Here is a 17,889-nt window from a genome sequence, read left to right as displayed (position 1 = left end):
TTTCTAATTTGGTGAGTGGTGAGGCCCCAAAGTTCTCCCAATGCATTCCGGATGGGTTTTAGCGCGCACGTTTGTGCACGTTGCGCAAAAACGTGCACGCCAATTGCCTATAAAAGTCATAGCACACGATTCCCGATTAAGCTGTAGGAGGAGTAGCGAACCGAAATCAGTCCGGAAAATGAATAATAAGATGAAACCCGCAGAATAACATTAGTGCCTCTGGCCGGAGGCCAGAGGCATTCCTCCTCCTTGCTATTGCATAGCTTTGGAGGAGTCGTGCCTCTGGCTGGAGGCCGTGGCACTAATTACAAAGACATTAGATGGGAACTATGAGGGAAATGACAGGTATTTACTAGGTTAATATTGGTAACTACCAGTCATCTTACCATGTAATTACTCTGAAATTACATGAATTATTTCTAAGTAAGTACCAGGTAATTACTAAGTATTTTTCTGCAAACTATCAGGAAATTATAACCTATATTTGAGGTAGTTACCAGCTAATTACACTTCAATGACCATGTAGTTACCTTGTATTTACTATACATTTCATGGATAACTACTGGGTATTTACCCATTCATTATTGATTTATGTATTATCAATGGATTGGTGCATGTACCCCCGAGGGGTGTAAATGACTCTATTGACCTTGTAATTTACCTGATAGTTACCATGTTTTACCTGGCAATTGGCAGGTACTTACCTTGTAGTTACTTGCCCAGTAATTCTATTTCCTTAGTATTTACCCAATAAGTACAGAAAATTGTACCTGGCTTTTACTCGGTCCAGTTTCACTTTAATTAATGAGTAAATATCAGGTAATTATTTCTGTACTTAATGAGGAAGTACCAGGTAATATTATGGAAACAACACACGCTTTCTTTTACAGTCCAGTTTCACTTTAATTACTGAGTAAAATCCAGGTAAAAATTTCTGTACTTATTGGGTAAATATTTAGAAAATAGAATTACTGGGCAAGTAACTACAAGGTAAGTACCTGCCAATTGCCAGGTAAAACATGGTAACTATCAGGTTAATTACAAGGTCAATAGAGTCATTTACATCCTCGGGGGTTCATGCAGCAATCCATTGATAATACATAAATCAATAATGAATGGGTAAATACCCGGTAGTTATCCATGAAATGTATAGTAAATACAAGGTAACTACATGGTCATTGAAGTGTAATTAGCTGGTAACTACCTCAAATATACTGTAGGTTATAATTTCCTGGTAGTTTGCAGAAAAATACTTAGTAATTACCTGGTACTTACTTAGAAATAATTCATGTAATTTCAGAGTAATTACATGGTAAATTGACTGGTAGTTACCAATATTAACCTAGTAAATACCTGTAATTTCCCTCATAGTTCCCATCTAATGTTTTTGTAATTACCTAGTAATGTTTAGTTTAAACAACCAGGTATTTACCATGTTATTACATGGTAAATACACATAATTACATGGTACAAGAAAATACGTAATGATTACCTAGTACTTACTGGGTAAATTACCCGGTAGTTACCATGTAATTACCTTGTAAATACAAGGTACTACTAGGTAATTACAGTGTAATTACCATGGTATTACCTAGGTATTACTGTACTGTAAAAGAAAGGGTTACCGAAAATGGTTGTTTTTTTCCAGTGATGAGTCTTGTTTTAAGTGTAATGAGATTTTTTTGACTAAAAATTAGACATTTTAACTAGAAATAAGACAAATATTCTTGTTAAGATTTTGAGTTTTTGCAGTGTAAACATATCTGTAAAACATTATATGATCAGCCTCCACAGATGTTATGTTCCTTTTTTATTTCTCTCCAGCCTCAGAAACGAGGGGACTGCAGCATCCGTTAGTCCCGCCCCCCTTAGTTACCGTTGCTAAGGCGGACAGACAGAAGGACGGCCCGTCATCGAGCAGCGTTTAGATTTATCACCAGCTGCATGAAACAGATGAGAGTTCAGGATGTTCCCGTGTTTCTGCAGAGCTGAATCTGCAGATGTCCGAGTCCAGGTCCCTGCGGAGCTGATGCTCAACAGTTATTGGCTGGTCTGTGTTTGGGGGGCGGGGCTTAGTGCATTAACACGTGGGACAGAACCTGGCTGAACCGAGCCGAGACTGAAACGGGTTTTCAGGACAGAACAGTCGTCCTTAAGGACCCTCAGCTCCTCCTGTAATGTCACTGTATTTTACTGTATTTCTAACGGATGGTTTTGTACTTTATCCTGAGTTTATTTATCTCCAGGAGGCACGTGTCGGATCTGAGGACACGACAACCTGCAGCTGAGACAGCGGTTTTGACCGTTGTTACGTTATTGGCGCTCTGAATGTGTTATTTATAAACTGGGAGTGATATTGATCAGGGTTTCTGGGATTCTGGGATTCTGAGTCCTCGGCGTTCGTAGAAACTGGTCGTGTCCAACATACATCAGCGTCAAGCACCAGAGATCCTGCAGGACGTTCAGAAACTTTCAGAAACGCTCAACAATGTTCAGAAATGCTCGTAAATGTTCAGAAACGTTCAAAAATGCTCAGAAACGTTCAGAAACGTTCAGAAATGTTCAGAAATGCTCAGAAACATTCAGAGAGCTCGGAAACGTTCAGAAACGTTCGAAAATGTTCAGAAACGTTCAGAAAGTTCAGAAACGTTCAGAAACGTTCAGAAACTTTCAGAAATGTTCAGAAACGCTTGGAAACGCTCAAAAACGTTCAGAAACGTTCAGAAATGATCAGAAAGTTCAGAAACGTTCAGAAATGTTCAGAAACGCTTGGCAATGTTCAGAAATGTTCAGAAACGTTCAGAAAGTTCAGAAACGTTCAGAAAGTTCAGAAACGTTCAGAAATGTTCAGAAACGCTTGGCAATGTTCAGAAATGTTCAGAAACGTTCAAAAATGTTTAGAAACATTCAGAAATGTTCAGAAGCGTGCATAAGTGTTCAGAAACATTCACAAATGTTCAGAAACATTCACAAATGTTCAGAAACGTTCAGAAACGCTTGGAAACGTTCAGAAACGTTCAGAAAGTTCAGAAACGTTCAGAAACGTTCAGAAACGTTCAGAAACGTTCAGAAACGTTCAGAAATGTTCGGAAACATTCACAAATGTTCAGAAACATTCAAAAACGCTCAGAAACATTCAGAAATGATCAGAAACGTTCAGAAATGTTCAGAAATGTTCAAAAATGCTCAGAAACGCTCAAAAACGTTCAGAAAGCTCAGAAACGTTCAGAAATGGTCGGAAACGCTAAGAAGTGTGCTGTCAGGTCAGATTCATGAACATTTCATTAATGAGGCTCAAAGATTGTTTGTATTTCATAAACACAAGATCGAAATCCATAATTTACAAATAAACCCAACGATTTAACTTCCAAAAAGGTTTTATATTCATAATTTTTACTTTCTTTAGAGTCTGAGAAAGTGTGGATTTGACAAAGTTGTTATTTTTGAAACTAGCCTCAGATATTAGGATGCTGGTTCTGAACGACGCTTAGCGTTTAGATGTTTCCCGTCCAGCACCGACACCGACTGGCCAGTAACAAGTAACGGTAAATCTTCAAATCCCTGACATGACGATGATGTAAAAGCTGAACCGGTTGTTTACATCTAATAACCAGGTAATTAAAGCTTCAAAAAGAAAAACAACAAGTCCAACCCGGGACGGGACCTGTTTCTGGGCCACGGTACCGGTCCGGGCCTGAACTTTAGTGAGGACCAGAGTCTGAACGGACCAGTCTGAACCAGTCTGTCCCCAGGACTCTGAGTGGTGTCCTGTACTGTTTGCTCCGCCCCAGAATAGCCGAGGATTATTAAAGCAAGAGCCAAGCTAATCCTCAAAGCTCCCCTTCATCCCTGCCGGTGAGCTCATCCGCTACCTGCGCCGCAGGGCTGGATCTGGAGCCGTAAACAGGTTACCGGAACATGAGTGGTGTTGCACGCGCCAGCCGCCGTAACCGGCGGCACCGCGGCGCTCAGGCCGGGGTGGAGGTCACTCACCGTGGTTTCACCTGCAGAGCCGACCAGCGCAGGGACCTCGGACACTGGAACAGTGGAAAAACGGTTGTTAATGGTTACAAACTAACATGATTACTAACATAGTTACTAACTAACATGGTTACTAACTAACATAGTTACTAACTAACATGATTACTGACTAACATGGTTACCAACTAACCTGGGCTTCTGAGGGCCCAACCCTCCCCAACATCATTATCATCATCATTTTATTTATTTCAAACCAACAAAACCACAACTCTCGTACTACAAAACAAGAACAGAAAGTTACAGGACACCATTGAACAGAACAAATAACAATACCAACAACAGACACTATAACAAAACAAACACTGTTTGAAAAGGGGATGGCAGAAGCAAAGTTTATTAAGAAGAATCAAGTGGGACACAATCATGTGGATCGAAATTTATGGGATATTTCAAACTTTTTTAACAAATAAAAAACTGAAAAATTAGGTTTGCAAAATTATTCAGCCCCTTTACTTTGAGTGCAGCAAACTCTGTCCAGAAGTTCAGTGAGGATTCTGAATGATCCAGTGTTGACCTAAATGACTAATGATGATAAATGGAATCCACCAGTGTGTAAACACGTCTCCGTATAAATGCACCTACACTGTGATCGTCTCAGAGGTCCGTTTAAAGCGCAGAGAGCATCATGAAGAACAAGGAACAGACCAGGCAGGTCCCAGACACTGTTGTGGAGAAGTTTAAAGCTGGATTTGGATACAAAAAGGTTTCCCAAGCTTTTAAACATCCCAAGGAGCACTGTGCAAGTGATAATATTGAAATGGAAGGAGTATCAGACCACTGCAAATCTACCAAGACCTGGTCGTTACTCTACACTTTCAGCTCATACAAGGAGAAACTGATCAGAGATGCAGCCAAGAGGCCCATGATCACTAGATGAACTGCAGAGCTCTACAGCTGAGGTGGGAGACTCTGTCCATACGACAACAATCAGTCGTATACTGCACAATTCTGGTCTTTATGGAAGAGTAGCAAGAAGAAAGCCATTTCTTCCATACAAAGTGTTGTTTAAAGTTTGCCACAAGCCGCCTGGGAGACACACCAAACATGTGGAAGAAGGTGCTCTGGTCAGATGAGACCAAAATCAAACTTTTTGGCAACAATGCAAGACGTTATGTTTGGCGTAAAAGCAACACAGCTCATCCCCCTCAACACACCATCCCCACTGTCAAACATGGTGGTGGCAGCATCATGGTTTGGATCTGCTTTTCTTCAGCAGGGATCGGGAAGATGGTTAACATTTATGGGAAGATGGATGGAGCAAAATACAGGACCATTCTGGAAGAAAACGTGATGGAGTCTGCAAAAGACCTGAGACTGGGACGGAGATTTGTCTTCCAACAAGACAATGATCCAAAACATAAAGCAAAATCTACAATGGAATGGTTCACAAAAAACATAGAAGGTGTTAGAATGGCCAAGTCAAAGTCCAGACCTGAATCCAATCGAGAATTTGTGGAAAGAACTGAAAACTGCTGTTCATAAACGCTCTCCATCCAACCTCACTGAGCTCCAGCTGTTTTGCAAGGAGGAATGGGCAAAGATTTCAATCTCTCGATGTGCAAAACTGAAAGAGACAAACCCCAAGAGACTTACAGCTGTAATCGCAGCAAAAGGTGGCCCTACAAGGTATTAACTTAAGGGGGGTGAATAATTTTGCACGCCCAATTTTTCAGTTTTTTATTTGTTGAAAAAGTTTGAAATATCCAATAAATTTCGATCCACTTCATGATTGTGTCCCACTTGTTGTTGATTCTTCACAAAAAATTACAGTTTTATATCTTTATGTTTGAAGCCTGAAATGTAGCAAAAGGTCACAAAGTTCAAGGGGGGCAAATACTTTCGCAAGGCACTGTAGGAGGGAACCAAACAGAACGCAGACGCCAGGAGGGAATCAATCGAATCCAGCTTTCCATCCATCCATCCCTCCATTCATCCATCCATCATCCATCCCTCCCTCCATCACTGATGCCTAAACTGTCATCTCGGCAGAAACGCCGGGCTCAAGGGCGGGTTTGGTACCCTCCATCTTACCGCTCTCCGGCTCTCCGATGGGCAGGGTGTCGGTGGATTCCTCCTCCTTGTTCCTGCTGTAAACCACCGTGGATCGTTCCCTGACCTCCCGGTACGAGTTCTCCACCAGGTTGGACTGCAGGGTGAGGTAGTCGATCTGCTCCGAGCTGACTCCGTCTCCGTCCACCAGCACCGTGACGGCGTAGTCCGCCACCACGCCGTCCGTCCTGCACACGCAAACACCACCGTAAGGCCTGGGACATACTTACAGTTCAGACTGCGTACGCATCATGGCCGCCACGCGTATCCTGCGTTCATTTGACGCGTCAACGTGCACTTTCTCAAAAAGACACTGATCGCTCTTTAGCGCCGCCCTAGTGGCTGGTGGAGCTTTTTCAAAAATGTTTGAAAATGGAAATATACTTTTTGTTTTAATGAGGTTTCTGTAGGAGGACAAACATGACACAAACATTCTGAATGTTTTCCAATGCTGTAAAAATGTGTAGAATTAATATTACATTTCAACATTTCTGTTAACGAAGATTTGTACGGAAGAGTATCAGGGCCATGCAGGAGAAAAAATATTGGAGAGGGGAAGATTTTTTTTTATTGTGCACTTCGAGAAAAAAGTCAAAACGTCGAGAAAATAGTCGAGATTAATGTTGAAATACAATTTCAAGAATAAAGTCGAAACTTCAACTTTTTTCTCAACATTGACTTTTTTCCTCGAAATTGTACTTCAACATTAATCTCGACATTTCTACTTTTTTCTCGACATTTTGACTTTTTCTCAAAATTTCGACTTTTTTCACGACATTTTGACTTTTTTCAAAAAATGTTGACTTTTTTCTCAACATTTCGACTTTTTATTTTTCTCCTGCCTGGCCCTAAAACTCTTCCATAGATTCGCGTAACAAAAAGAGTCATGTGGAAAGACATTAGCAGCTACATTTGCAGCCGAGGACCCAGTTATAACTAATATAGAAACATGCAGCATGTGTTGTCTTCATTCTAAGACTTTTCATTTCTTGCAGCTCCAGACATATTTGTTTTTTGTGTTTTTGGTCCAATATGGCTCTTTCAACATTTTGGGTTGCCGACCCCTGACCTACATCATCCAATATTGTCATGTAAACTTGTTTGTTGTTCTAATCTGCTACTGCTACCAGAGACATTTTATAAACTCTACAGCCCACTCCGGTTGTGTTTCCTGTATCTGTGTCACGTGGGTTTCCCCACCGCCCCTTTAGGAGACTAACAGCAGGTCCTGAGTCTATTGAGTCCTATGGGAAAAGTGAACGTGAGCACAGATTATTACCAATTCCTTCGCCCCATAGTAACCTAAGTAAATATGGGACCCATTTTTCAAAAGCCACAAACCTTCTGAACATTCTGACACCAAAATGGAAATTTTCAGACCGACAGATTAGGAGAAAATGAACTTTGTTTGAGACCTGTCTCTGTCTGAGCAACACACTCTCGTGAGATTTGGCAACACATAGCTCTCCTCTCTGGTGCTGATTCAGAGATTCAGAGTCGTCGGTCACTGCAGAACTGCCAACGTCGTTTTATCATCGAATAAACTTTAAAACTAAAATAAAAATAGCTTCTTTGCTTAATAACACTGTTATTGTTATTATTGAAGTCTTTTTGGAAGGGAATAAAGAATGTTAGACTGATCCGATGATCTTGTACTGGGTGATATCAGACATTAAGGTAGCAGATAAAAAAAACGAGCGGCAAAATAAGGCGCAAATATTAAAGTTGTACCAAAGATTCAAATAAAACGTCTCTGACAATGTGGGGAGAGGGGCGGCCACGCCCACTTAGGAGACAGGAAGTGGATAGCATTTCATACCATTGGTAACGGTAATGCTTGATCTTCTGTATAGAGTATCTTTGATGTAAACTTGTTTGTTGTTCTAATCTGCTACTGCTACTACCAAATATTGAATCACTTTTCCAACTGTTGCTCTGCTTACTGCCCCCTATCGCTCCTCGCGTACTACGCGAGGGACGTTGCGGCTGGTGGTGCACGAGAACGGACAAGAACGGACGCAAACGCAGGCACCGACTGCAAGTATATCCCCGGCTTTAGACGCTGGCCGCGGATTAAAGCTCGGGAGGAAACGTGGTGTGAAATTATTTAGTCTCAGATAACTCCACAAACACTTTTACAGCACAACACTTTGATCTCCGGGAAAAAGATTTAAACTCCCAAAGATTTACCGACGGAGTCGGGGAATAGTTCTCTCTCTTTGCGCTTAAAGGTGATTGATGACCGCAGGAATGTATTCCTAAGGACGAGCAGCTGCGTCGGGTTAAAAACAGTGGAGTCATCAGAATTATCAGTATTATGGTGATGAATGTTGTAACCTCGGCAGATGCTGCGGGACCTGGAAAAGCCATCGATCAGCCCCCGGGATGCTGGGAGTCCTCCACTCTGACCCAGTTTGTCTGCTTTCTGGCAGACGGCTGAACATTCGTGGACCCACAGTGAGCTCCATCGAGAGGGAGATTCCTCTTTCCCTTCCTGACACTCAGACTTGGCCTCTGGAGATGTAACTGCCATCTGAAGCATCATTTAAGCCACTGTTGGCTGGATTTCATGACCGTTTGATAAAAAGAGTGCTGGACGTGTCAAAAATAGCTTTAAGTCTGGGTCGTAACCAGATTAAATAGATCAGATTGTACATACTTTATTACTCTCTATTACATTCCTTTTGGATTTAACGGCCGCATGTTGACATCTGTTATTTTGCAGATTTAGTTCCATACTAAGGATTTAATATCGCTTTCTGAAGCAATCATGATGTTCTGAGGAATGATGTGCTTGAGTTGCCATGGTTACGGAGACAGCAACCGGATTGTCATCGTCTCTGTTCTGCTCAACAAATGTCTTGATTTTTTGGGGGGGGGTTTTACCTTTTTTTATAAAACATAATTAAATCATTATATCCTCTGCAGCTGCCGTAATAACAACCGGAAAGAGAAAACAAGAACAACATTTCGATTTTTTTCTCGACATTTCGACTTTTTTCTCGAAGTGCACAATAAAAAAAAAAATCTTCCTCTGCTAAAATATAATTCTTATTTTTCTCCTGTCTGGCCCTAGTACTCTTCTGTAAGTTTTAGTCTAGTCTTTGGGTCAAGCTATCATTTTAGTTTTTATTAGTTTTAGTCACGTTCATTCTCCTTTTAGTCGACTAAAACTCTGAGCATTTTAGTCTTATTTTAGTCAGAATTTTCCATTTTAGTCACCTTTTAGTCAAAGATTGTATTTAGCCAAACCAATTTTACAATTCAAACAAGGTTATCTTATTATTAGGGCCGAGCACTTACAGTGCAAAGGCCCTATTGTATCTGTAGGAATTTTTTTTTTCTTTTTTATTCTTTATTTCTTCTGACAAAACAAGGGACTTTTTTCCCCCTAAATGTGCCCCAAAAGTCACCAAATTTTGCACCAAGCCAGGCCTGGTGAAAAATTTGATATTTAATGTTTTGCATTAATGAGCGTGGCAAAATGGCTCAACAGCGCCCCCTAGAAAATTTGTGCCTCAAGCCCCACAATGCGGTTTGACGTAATGCACGAAAATCGGTACACACCTGTATCATGTCGCAACTTAAAGAAAAGTCTCTTGGCGTCATGGCCGAAACCAAACAGGAAGTCGACCATTTTGAATTAATCGTGTAATTTTGGCGCAATTTATGCCATTTCTTCGGTAGTTAATACGGCCCGAACCGTAACGTGCACCCAAGTGTGTTATACATCAAAATGTGCGTCTCCATCCTGCAACAACGCGCATTACTTTTCTCTTTCAAAAGCGTTACCGTGGCGACGCTAGACGCCAAAAAGCGCGCCCCTCCCTTCATCTGATTGGTCCATATTTGATAGTTCTCCAAAAGTCACCAAATTTTGCACGCAAGCCAGGCCTGGCGATAAATTTGATATTTCATGGTTTGCATTAATGGGCGTGGCAAAATGGCTCAACAGCGCCCCCTAGAATACTTTTCTCTGCCATAACTTTTGAATGGTTTGACATAAAGAGTCGTGGGTGGTGTCATCGGACTCTGTTTTGAGTCCTTGACCATAATTGGGGAAAATTAGCCCCGCCCTTTCTTCTGATTGGTTATCCCTATTTTCTGCTATAACTTTTGAATGATTTGACATAAAGACTCCTGGGTGGTGTCATCGGACATGGTCTTGAATCCCTTGACCTTAATTCGTGCAAATTGCACGCACAAGGGCCCATTCATCGCTGCTTGCAGCTTTAATTATATTATTGTTACCTTATAGACTCAAGAATACATTCATTCCAGATACAGAAGACTCTAATCTGAGTTTACAACATATTTATTTTTATCTGGACTTCATGACTATTTGATAAAAAGAGTGCTGGATATGTCAAAAATAGCTTTAAGTCTGGGTCGTAACCAGATTAAATAGATCAGATTGTACATACTTTATTACTCTCTATTACATTCCTTTTGGATTTAACGGCTGCATGTTGACATCTGTTATTTTGCAGATTTAGTTCCATACTAAGGATTTAATATCGCTTTCTGAAGCAATCATGATGTTCTGAGGAATGATGTGCTTCAGTTGCCATGGTTACGATGACAGCAACCAGAGCATCATCGTCTCTGTTCTGCTCGTCTACAACAAATGTCTTGATTTTTTTTTTTTCATCTTTTTTTTGTTTTCCAAACTAAAACATAATGGTCATTATATCCTCTGCAGCCGCCGTAATCAGACCCGGGAAGAAAAAACAAGAACAAATCTACATTTCAAGACTCTAAAATGACCCCGTGACCTGCATCTGATCGGACAGGGAACGATTTTTACCTGAATCATAGACACGAAACATTCACAGACGTTACTAACACTACCCTCAGGTACTACCGTGTTAGTATTACAGTTACAATTACAGTATTAAAGCTGCAAGCAGGGATGAACGGGCCCTCGCGCGTGCAATTTCCACCAATAAAAGTCAAGGACTCAAAACTAAGTCCGATGACACCACCCATGACTCTTTATGTGAAACTATTCAAAAGTTATGGCAGAAAATAGGGACTATCAAATATCAACCAATCAGAAGAAGGGTCAGGGCTAATTTGCACCAATTAAGGTGAAGGAGTCAAAACAGAGTCCGATGACGCCACCCACGAGTCTTTATGTCAAACCATTCAAAAGTTATGGCAGAAATCAGATGAAGGGTGGGTGCGCTTTTTGGCGTCTATCCTCGCCACGGTAATGCTTTCGACTGAGAAAAGTAATGTGCATCGTCGCAGGATATAGACGCACATTTTGATGTATAACACACCTGGGTGCACGTTACGGTTCGGGCCGCATTAACGGCCGAAGAAATGGCATAAATTGCGCCAAAATTACACGATTAATTCAAAATGGCCTTCCTGTTCGGTTTCGGCCATGGCACCAAGAGACTTTTCTTTAAATTGTGACATGATACAGGTGTGTAGCGATTTTCGTGCATGTACATCAAACGGTATTGTGGGGCTTGAAAGTTTTCTAGGGGGGCGCTGTTGAGCCATTTTGCCACGCCCATTAATGCAAACCATTAAATATCCAATTTTTCGCCAGGTCTGGCTTGGTGCAAAACTTGGTGACTTTTGGGGAACGTTTAGGGGGAAAAAAGGCCCTCATTTCTTTGGAAGAAGGAGGAAAAAAAGAAGGAAAAAAAAAACAAGGAAAATTCCTACAGATACAATAGGGCCTTCGCACTGTCAGTGTTCGGGCCCTAATAACCTTTGGGTAAAACTACTCCTGGTAAAGAGGACTTGATTCAGTCCTTTAACATCGTGGGCCAATGGATGGATTTTGGGACTAAATTGTGGAATAATTTTTTCCCACCCGGCAAAGAGCTCTTCCTCTTTGAAATGTTATAAAAGACGTTTGAAGGAACTTGACTGCTGTTTTGTAACTGTTTTCCCAATGTATTGTTGTACATTTATCCATGTTTTTTTTTTTTTTTGTGTGTGTGTTTCACTCATAGTGACATGATCATTTCTACCATTAGACTTATTTGCTCAGGAGTCGATACAAGTTGTAAAAACAATATCCCATGCACACTCACACACACTTATTTTTTTGTCTTTATTCTTTATCATTATCTATATATTGCATTATTAGTTTGCCATCACTTTTGTGTAGTTATACTTTTTGTTTTTGCATGTTAATCTTGTGTTCTTTATAACATGTGAAATTTTAATAACTTCGGTGGCTTCAAATAAGCCCATTGGGTTTTTTGCCTCTTCCTGCACCGTGTAGTATTTAGTATTTATTTTTGATAGTATTTATCTTTGATATTTTCTTGTATACCTTTAAAACTGTGCAAAACAATAAAGTAAACTAAATAAACTAAGTACGTGTAACAGGATGCTAATGCTGCTAATTCTGATAATGCTGCTGATGCTGTTAATGCTGCTAACACTGCTAATGCTGATAACACTGCTAATGCTGCTAACACTGCTAATGCTGATAACACTGCTAATGCTGCTAACACTGCTAATGCTAACACTGCTAATGCTGCTAATGCTGTTAATGCTGCTAACACTGCTAATGCTGCTAACACTGCTAATGCTGTTAATGCTGCTAACATTGCTAATGCTGTTAATGCTGCTAACACTGCTAATTCTGCTAACACTGCTAATGCTGTTAATGCTGCTAACACTACTAATGTTGCTAATGCTGCTAAAGTGCTAAAGCTGCTAATGCTGCTAACACTGCTAACACTGCTAATGCCAGTAATGCTGCTAATGCTGCTAACACTGCTAATGACAGTAATGCTGCTAATGCCTCTAACACTAGCGTAGATGGAGAAGTTTATCCTCCAGTTTCCACCTCAAAACTACGTTTTTAATACCAAGTCAAACATCTGAAAGTTTGTTTTTTAGAGTCTTCTGTTCGACACACCAGTAGGTTTTACTGTACAAGCGCAGTGAAATACTCTGCTGGTTTATGGATGGATGTGAGGTAAATAACGCTTTAAAAACGCCAGAAAGATCTGTTTTAAACATCAACAACGAGGGAACATCTGGATGAAATCACGAGTTGAACGGAGACGAGGGGTTTGTTTCCATGTTTGTATTTATATTCCTGGCTGTGATTCTGGCGTTTCTGTGTTTCTACACAAAGTAAACGCAGTGAATCCACGTGTTTCTGCAGATAACAACGTGCAGGACTGCTTATTCTCTCCGTGTCGGCTGCAGGAAGTGCGTCCTGCAATCGCGTCCAAAAAACAGCGAGACGCGCCGACCTCGAAGCTGCTGTTGTTTTATTTCTGTTCTGACTGGACGAATCGGGTGAGAGGTTGTCGAGAAACAGACGATTAGTTGTTTTACAGCGATGTTTCCAGCAGCTGGCTGCAGTTTTAGATCCAACACGTGAACACGGGACTGCTTTAAATCACACCGTCGACAAGGTCGTCCGTCTCCATCAGCAGGAACAGAAATATTTAACTGCTCCGTCGAGGGAAACATTCAAATATGCTCATTACTGATGAAGCCCCTGTTTAAGCTTTTACTCCCGCATCTGTTGTGGTTCTCTGGCGTCGCTGGATCCAGGGCCGGTTCTAGGAAATGATGACTAGGGGTGCATTTCAGATCAGAGGGGGTGCACATGCCTGTCACGTTATTTAACACTAAATTATGCATTTTCCATAATTTCAAGCGGAATAATAATAGCAAAACAACAATATTTGAAGTGTATTTCAAGTGCATTTTTGCAGCAATATCGCTGCAGAACAAAGAAAATGCTACATTTAGTCTGGAGTACCTCACCCTTCAGACAATCTAGCAACAGAAAATAAAACATAGCAACAAAAATAATTTAACCATAAATATACAAGACTGTCTCAGAAAATTAGAATATTGTGTTAAGTGTTAAGTGTTATGTCCTTTATTTTCTGTAATGCAAAAATGTCATACATTCTGGATTCATTACAAATCAACTGAAATATTGCAAGCCTTTTATTATTTTAATATTGCTGATCATGGTTTACAGCTTAAGAAAACTCAAATATCCTATCTCAAAAAATTGGAATATTCTGGGAATCTTAATCTTAAACTGTAAACCATAATCAGCAATATTAAAATAATAAAAGGCTTGCAATATTTCAGTTGATTTGTAATGAATCCAGAATGTATGACATTTTTGTTTTAATTGCATTATCCTTTAAATCAGGGTTAAAAACATTACTGTTTACTCAAGCGTACTCTTAAATTAAATTTACCTGCTGTATTCTACTGCCCTTATTTTTAACAGATTGTGCTTTTTATTATTTTACTTCTTTTCTTATCATCTTATTCAATCATATTTGTTATTTACTGTCTAATTATGTCGAATTATTTACTGTCTAATTATGTCTTGCCGCTTTTAATGTCAATGTAAAGCACTTTGAATTACCTTGTGTTGAATTGTGCTATACAAATAAATTTGCCTTGCCTTGCCTTGCCTTGCCTTACAGAAAAATAAAGGACTTTATCACAATATTCTAATTTTCTGAGACAGTCCTGTAAAGTTGCTGGCGTGGTTGTGCTTGAACCACTTCCGAATATCCATTGTTACTTTGTGTTAACGGAGCAGCAGAGAGCAGCGTCTTGCTGGTGCAGGAAACTGCTGGACGCAGATGAGTGACGGACACTGGCTGATTTATGGTTCCGCGTTGCACCAACGCAGAGCTTACGGCGTAGGATACGCGGTGACGCGAACGTACTGTATGGTGCGCGTCGCTGCGTACCCTAAGCCGTAGGCTACGCCGTCGATTTAACGAGGAACCATAAATCAGGCTGACGCGCGCGCATTTGTCAGTTTTCTTTTCGTCTTTTCAACTGAGCATGCAAACACATAAACTGAGGGTGCAATGCTTATGCACCCTCGTAGACCCGGGCCTGGCTGGATCTCCCGTGACTCGTTTCCCCCCCCAATCCTTCCAGCAAATAGTGATTAAGGAGGTCAGAAAGCTCCGATAATCGTCTCTCTAGTGGAACACTGACTTATTTAGTCCCACCCATCCTGATCCCACTTAGCAGGTGAGGCTGTAAGACCATTAACACCCACAACCAGACATTAACACGTGCCCCGGTTTACAGGTCCAGAGGTCCGGCTGAGCAATGATAGGGATCCCGGAGATTAAACACGGCCCCAGGAGAACTTATTCAAGGTCAAAGCATCAAACCAGTGACTGACTCACCCTTGGTTGTCCTTCTGCGGCCTGCGTGAGACGAGAAAGAGCCGTTAGATTTCTGCCGGACGCAGATGTGACGTTAATGCAGAGACACAAGTTTGGATCTAAATCGGTGACGGGATTGACTGACCTGAAGTCGATCACTGACACACTCCTGAAGCCAGGCAGCTCCTCCAGAGCGTCTTCTATCTGCACAAACACAACAAACATTTCATTCATTAAAGCGGATGAAAAGACTGGAGCGTCGTCCTAAAACAGCTGACTTGTGCCGTTCAGTCAAGTTCAGAGGATCTTCAATGTTTCTGTTGTTTGAAAAACTATTTAGAGAAACCGAGGCACTCAAGAAGATAGAAAAATATAAAAAGCCTTTATTAAATCATGGTAGGACTGGGCGATTTTGGACAAAAATAAAATCCCGATTTTTTTCTCTGAAAACCCGATTTTTGATTTCGATTTCGATTTTTTTGGTAAAACTACAAAAGACAATTAAATAAATTGTTTTAAATATTTTATCTTTATTTTTAAAGAAAAATAGCAAACAAATTTCCCTACTGGGAATGAAGTGTAATTGAAAGATACTGTAAATCCTCCTTGAGTTTAGTAAAGTGACAACATTTACAATTTTCTTGACCAAACAAAGATGACTAGACGAGCTCTGTCTGTAATGCAGCCAGCTGCAAAAAAGGAAAATCCATTTTCCGATTTTCCTTTTTTTAACATTGTCTTGATTAATAAATCCGTTTTAGATTATTATTAGATCATTTAGATTAATCGCACAGCCCTAAATCATGGCTTTGTAAAAGTTAAAAAATGCCAACATGCATTCTTCAGGGCAGATAACAGAGACAAAGGGATCTCTTTAAACACAGGTAAACAGTCACATGATCAGCTCAGGTATCAATTAACCTGGTAGGAGCAAACAGGCACATCAATCAGATGCAGAGGAGAACAAACAACCAATCAGCATAAGTAGTAAAGAAAGACACAAACAGCAATATAAACAATAATAATACAAAAGAAAACCAAAAATCAAAAGTCCTTAAGAAGAAACTCAAAAAAAAAATTAAGTGTTTCTGTTGTTTATTATGTCTCTTATAAGTCCTGAATGCAGGCATTGTGACGTAGAATTGTCAAATTGGTTTAATTCACTGCACGAATCGGCACAGATTACTTTTGTAATCCTGTATTTGACCCGGTCTTTGTACGTTTTGACCGTATAGAAACGTAATTCTTGCCATTGTAAGAATGAGATGAACCTGCTGGATCTACTGCCCTTACTTTTTAACAAATTGTGCTTTCTATTATTTGACCTCTTTTATTATTATTTTATTTCATTTTATGTGTTATTTACTGTTTAATTGTGTCTTGCCGCTTTTAAAGTTGATGTAAAGCACTTTGAATGACCTTGTGTTGAATTGTGCTATACAAATAAACTTGCCTTGCCTCTTTGCTTTGTTTTTCACAAAGTACGCTGCGTTTAGGTCCCACATCATCATTATTTTGAGTTTAATTCTTATTATCATTCATACTCCACAAGAAGAAGGAATGATTTGCATATCCCCTTCTGTAGAACCGCCGTTGCTAAATGTTCATTTATGTATCAAGGTGTTGTGGAACAGTTTAAAACATCTAAGTTAAACATGTTCAACATTATCTGCATTCAAAAGAAAACTGAAAAAAAGTTTATAGATTTTTAATATATCTGTGTTTTTGATTCACCATTATTCAAATATATTTCTAAACTATTTAAGTGTATTCTGAAGTATCGTATAACTGAGTAATCAGTTATACTGTATAGGTCTATGTGTTGTGCTTATATGGTTTTGTGAATTATTGTTTTTAATTTTTTCTTGTTTTTAAGAGGGGGGAGTCACTTATGAGCCCTTCAGGTTTTTATGACCTCTCCTGCACATCTTTTCTTAACTTTTTTCCTCTGTGTAATGTTCCTTTTTACGAGTGCAAACAATAAAAAACAAACAAACATCTGGATATCTTCCTCAATAAAATATTTTTGACAGGAAAGTCTGGTTTCTTCACGCTGAGAGAAGAAGAGCAACGTTGACGCCGTTCAGTAACTTTATTTACTCTTTCAGAGATGTATGATGGAGGCGTAACGAGCTCAAGGGCTTTAGGACTGGTGCTCCGTCCCACTTTACACTAATTCATTAATTCATCTCTGCGTCTTTAGCCGCGTCGTCCTCGACGCTCCGCACGCCAGCTCCTGTGTTGGTGTGTGTCGACAGGTGTGTGCAGATTTAATGTGTGTTAGAAATCCCCACGGAGGCCGAGGACGAGGCCAGGAGTCAGAACGAAGCCACGCCGCCTCACGCCGCCAGCACAGTCACTATTATTATTATAATCATTTTTATCATCATTATTATTAGGGCCCGAGCACTTACAGCGCGAAGGCCCTATTGTATCTGTAGGAATTTTCCTTATCCTTTTTTTCCTTCTTCCGACGAAATGAGGGTCTTTTTTTCCCCCTAAAAATGCCCCAAAAGTTACCAAATTTTGTACCAAGCCAGGCCTGGTGATAAATGTGATATTTAATGGTTTGCATTAATGGGCGTGGCCTAATGGCTCAACAGCGCCCCCTAGAAAACTTTGTGCCTCAAGCCCCACAATACGTTTT

General features: G+C 40.2%; 1 protein-coding gene across 1 annotated transcript in view; it reads right to left on the bottom strand.

Moving 5' to 3' along the window:
- The window catches only part of impg2a (interphotoreceptor matrix proteoglycan 2a), a 64,163-nt gene that overhangs the window by 24,721 nt on the left and 21,553 nt on the right, over positions 1–17,889 (bottom strand). Inside the window, exons 8-11 of the mRNA XM_061722972.1 lie at positions 15,388–15,446; positions 15,264–15,284; positions 6,073–6,278; positions 3,913–4,037 (exon numbers count right to left, since the gene is read on the bottom strand). Of these exons, the coding sequence (XP_061578956.1) occupies positions 3,913–4,037; positions 6,073–6,278; positions 15,264–15,284; positions 15,388–15,446 (411 nt within the window). The remainder of the gene's footprint in view (positions 1–3,912; positions 4,038–6,072; positions 6,279–15,263; positions 15,285–15,387; positions 15,447–17,889) is intronic.

Source organism: Cololabis saira, chromosome 6, assembly GCF_033807715.1.
Source record: "Cololabis saira isolate AMF1-May2022 chromosome 6, fColSai1.1, whole genome shotgun sequence".
Classification (NCBI taxonomy): domain Eukaryota; kingdom Metazoa; phylum Chordata; class Actinopteri; order Beloniformes; family Belonidae; genus Cololabis; species Cololabis saira.
This window is presented reverse-complemented; position numbering and strand designations above follow the sequence as displayed.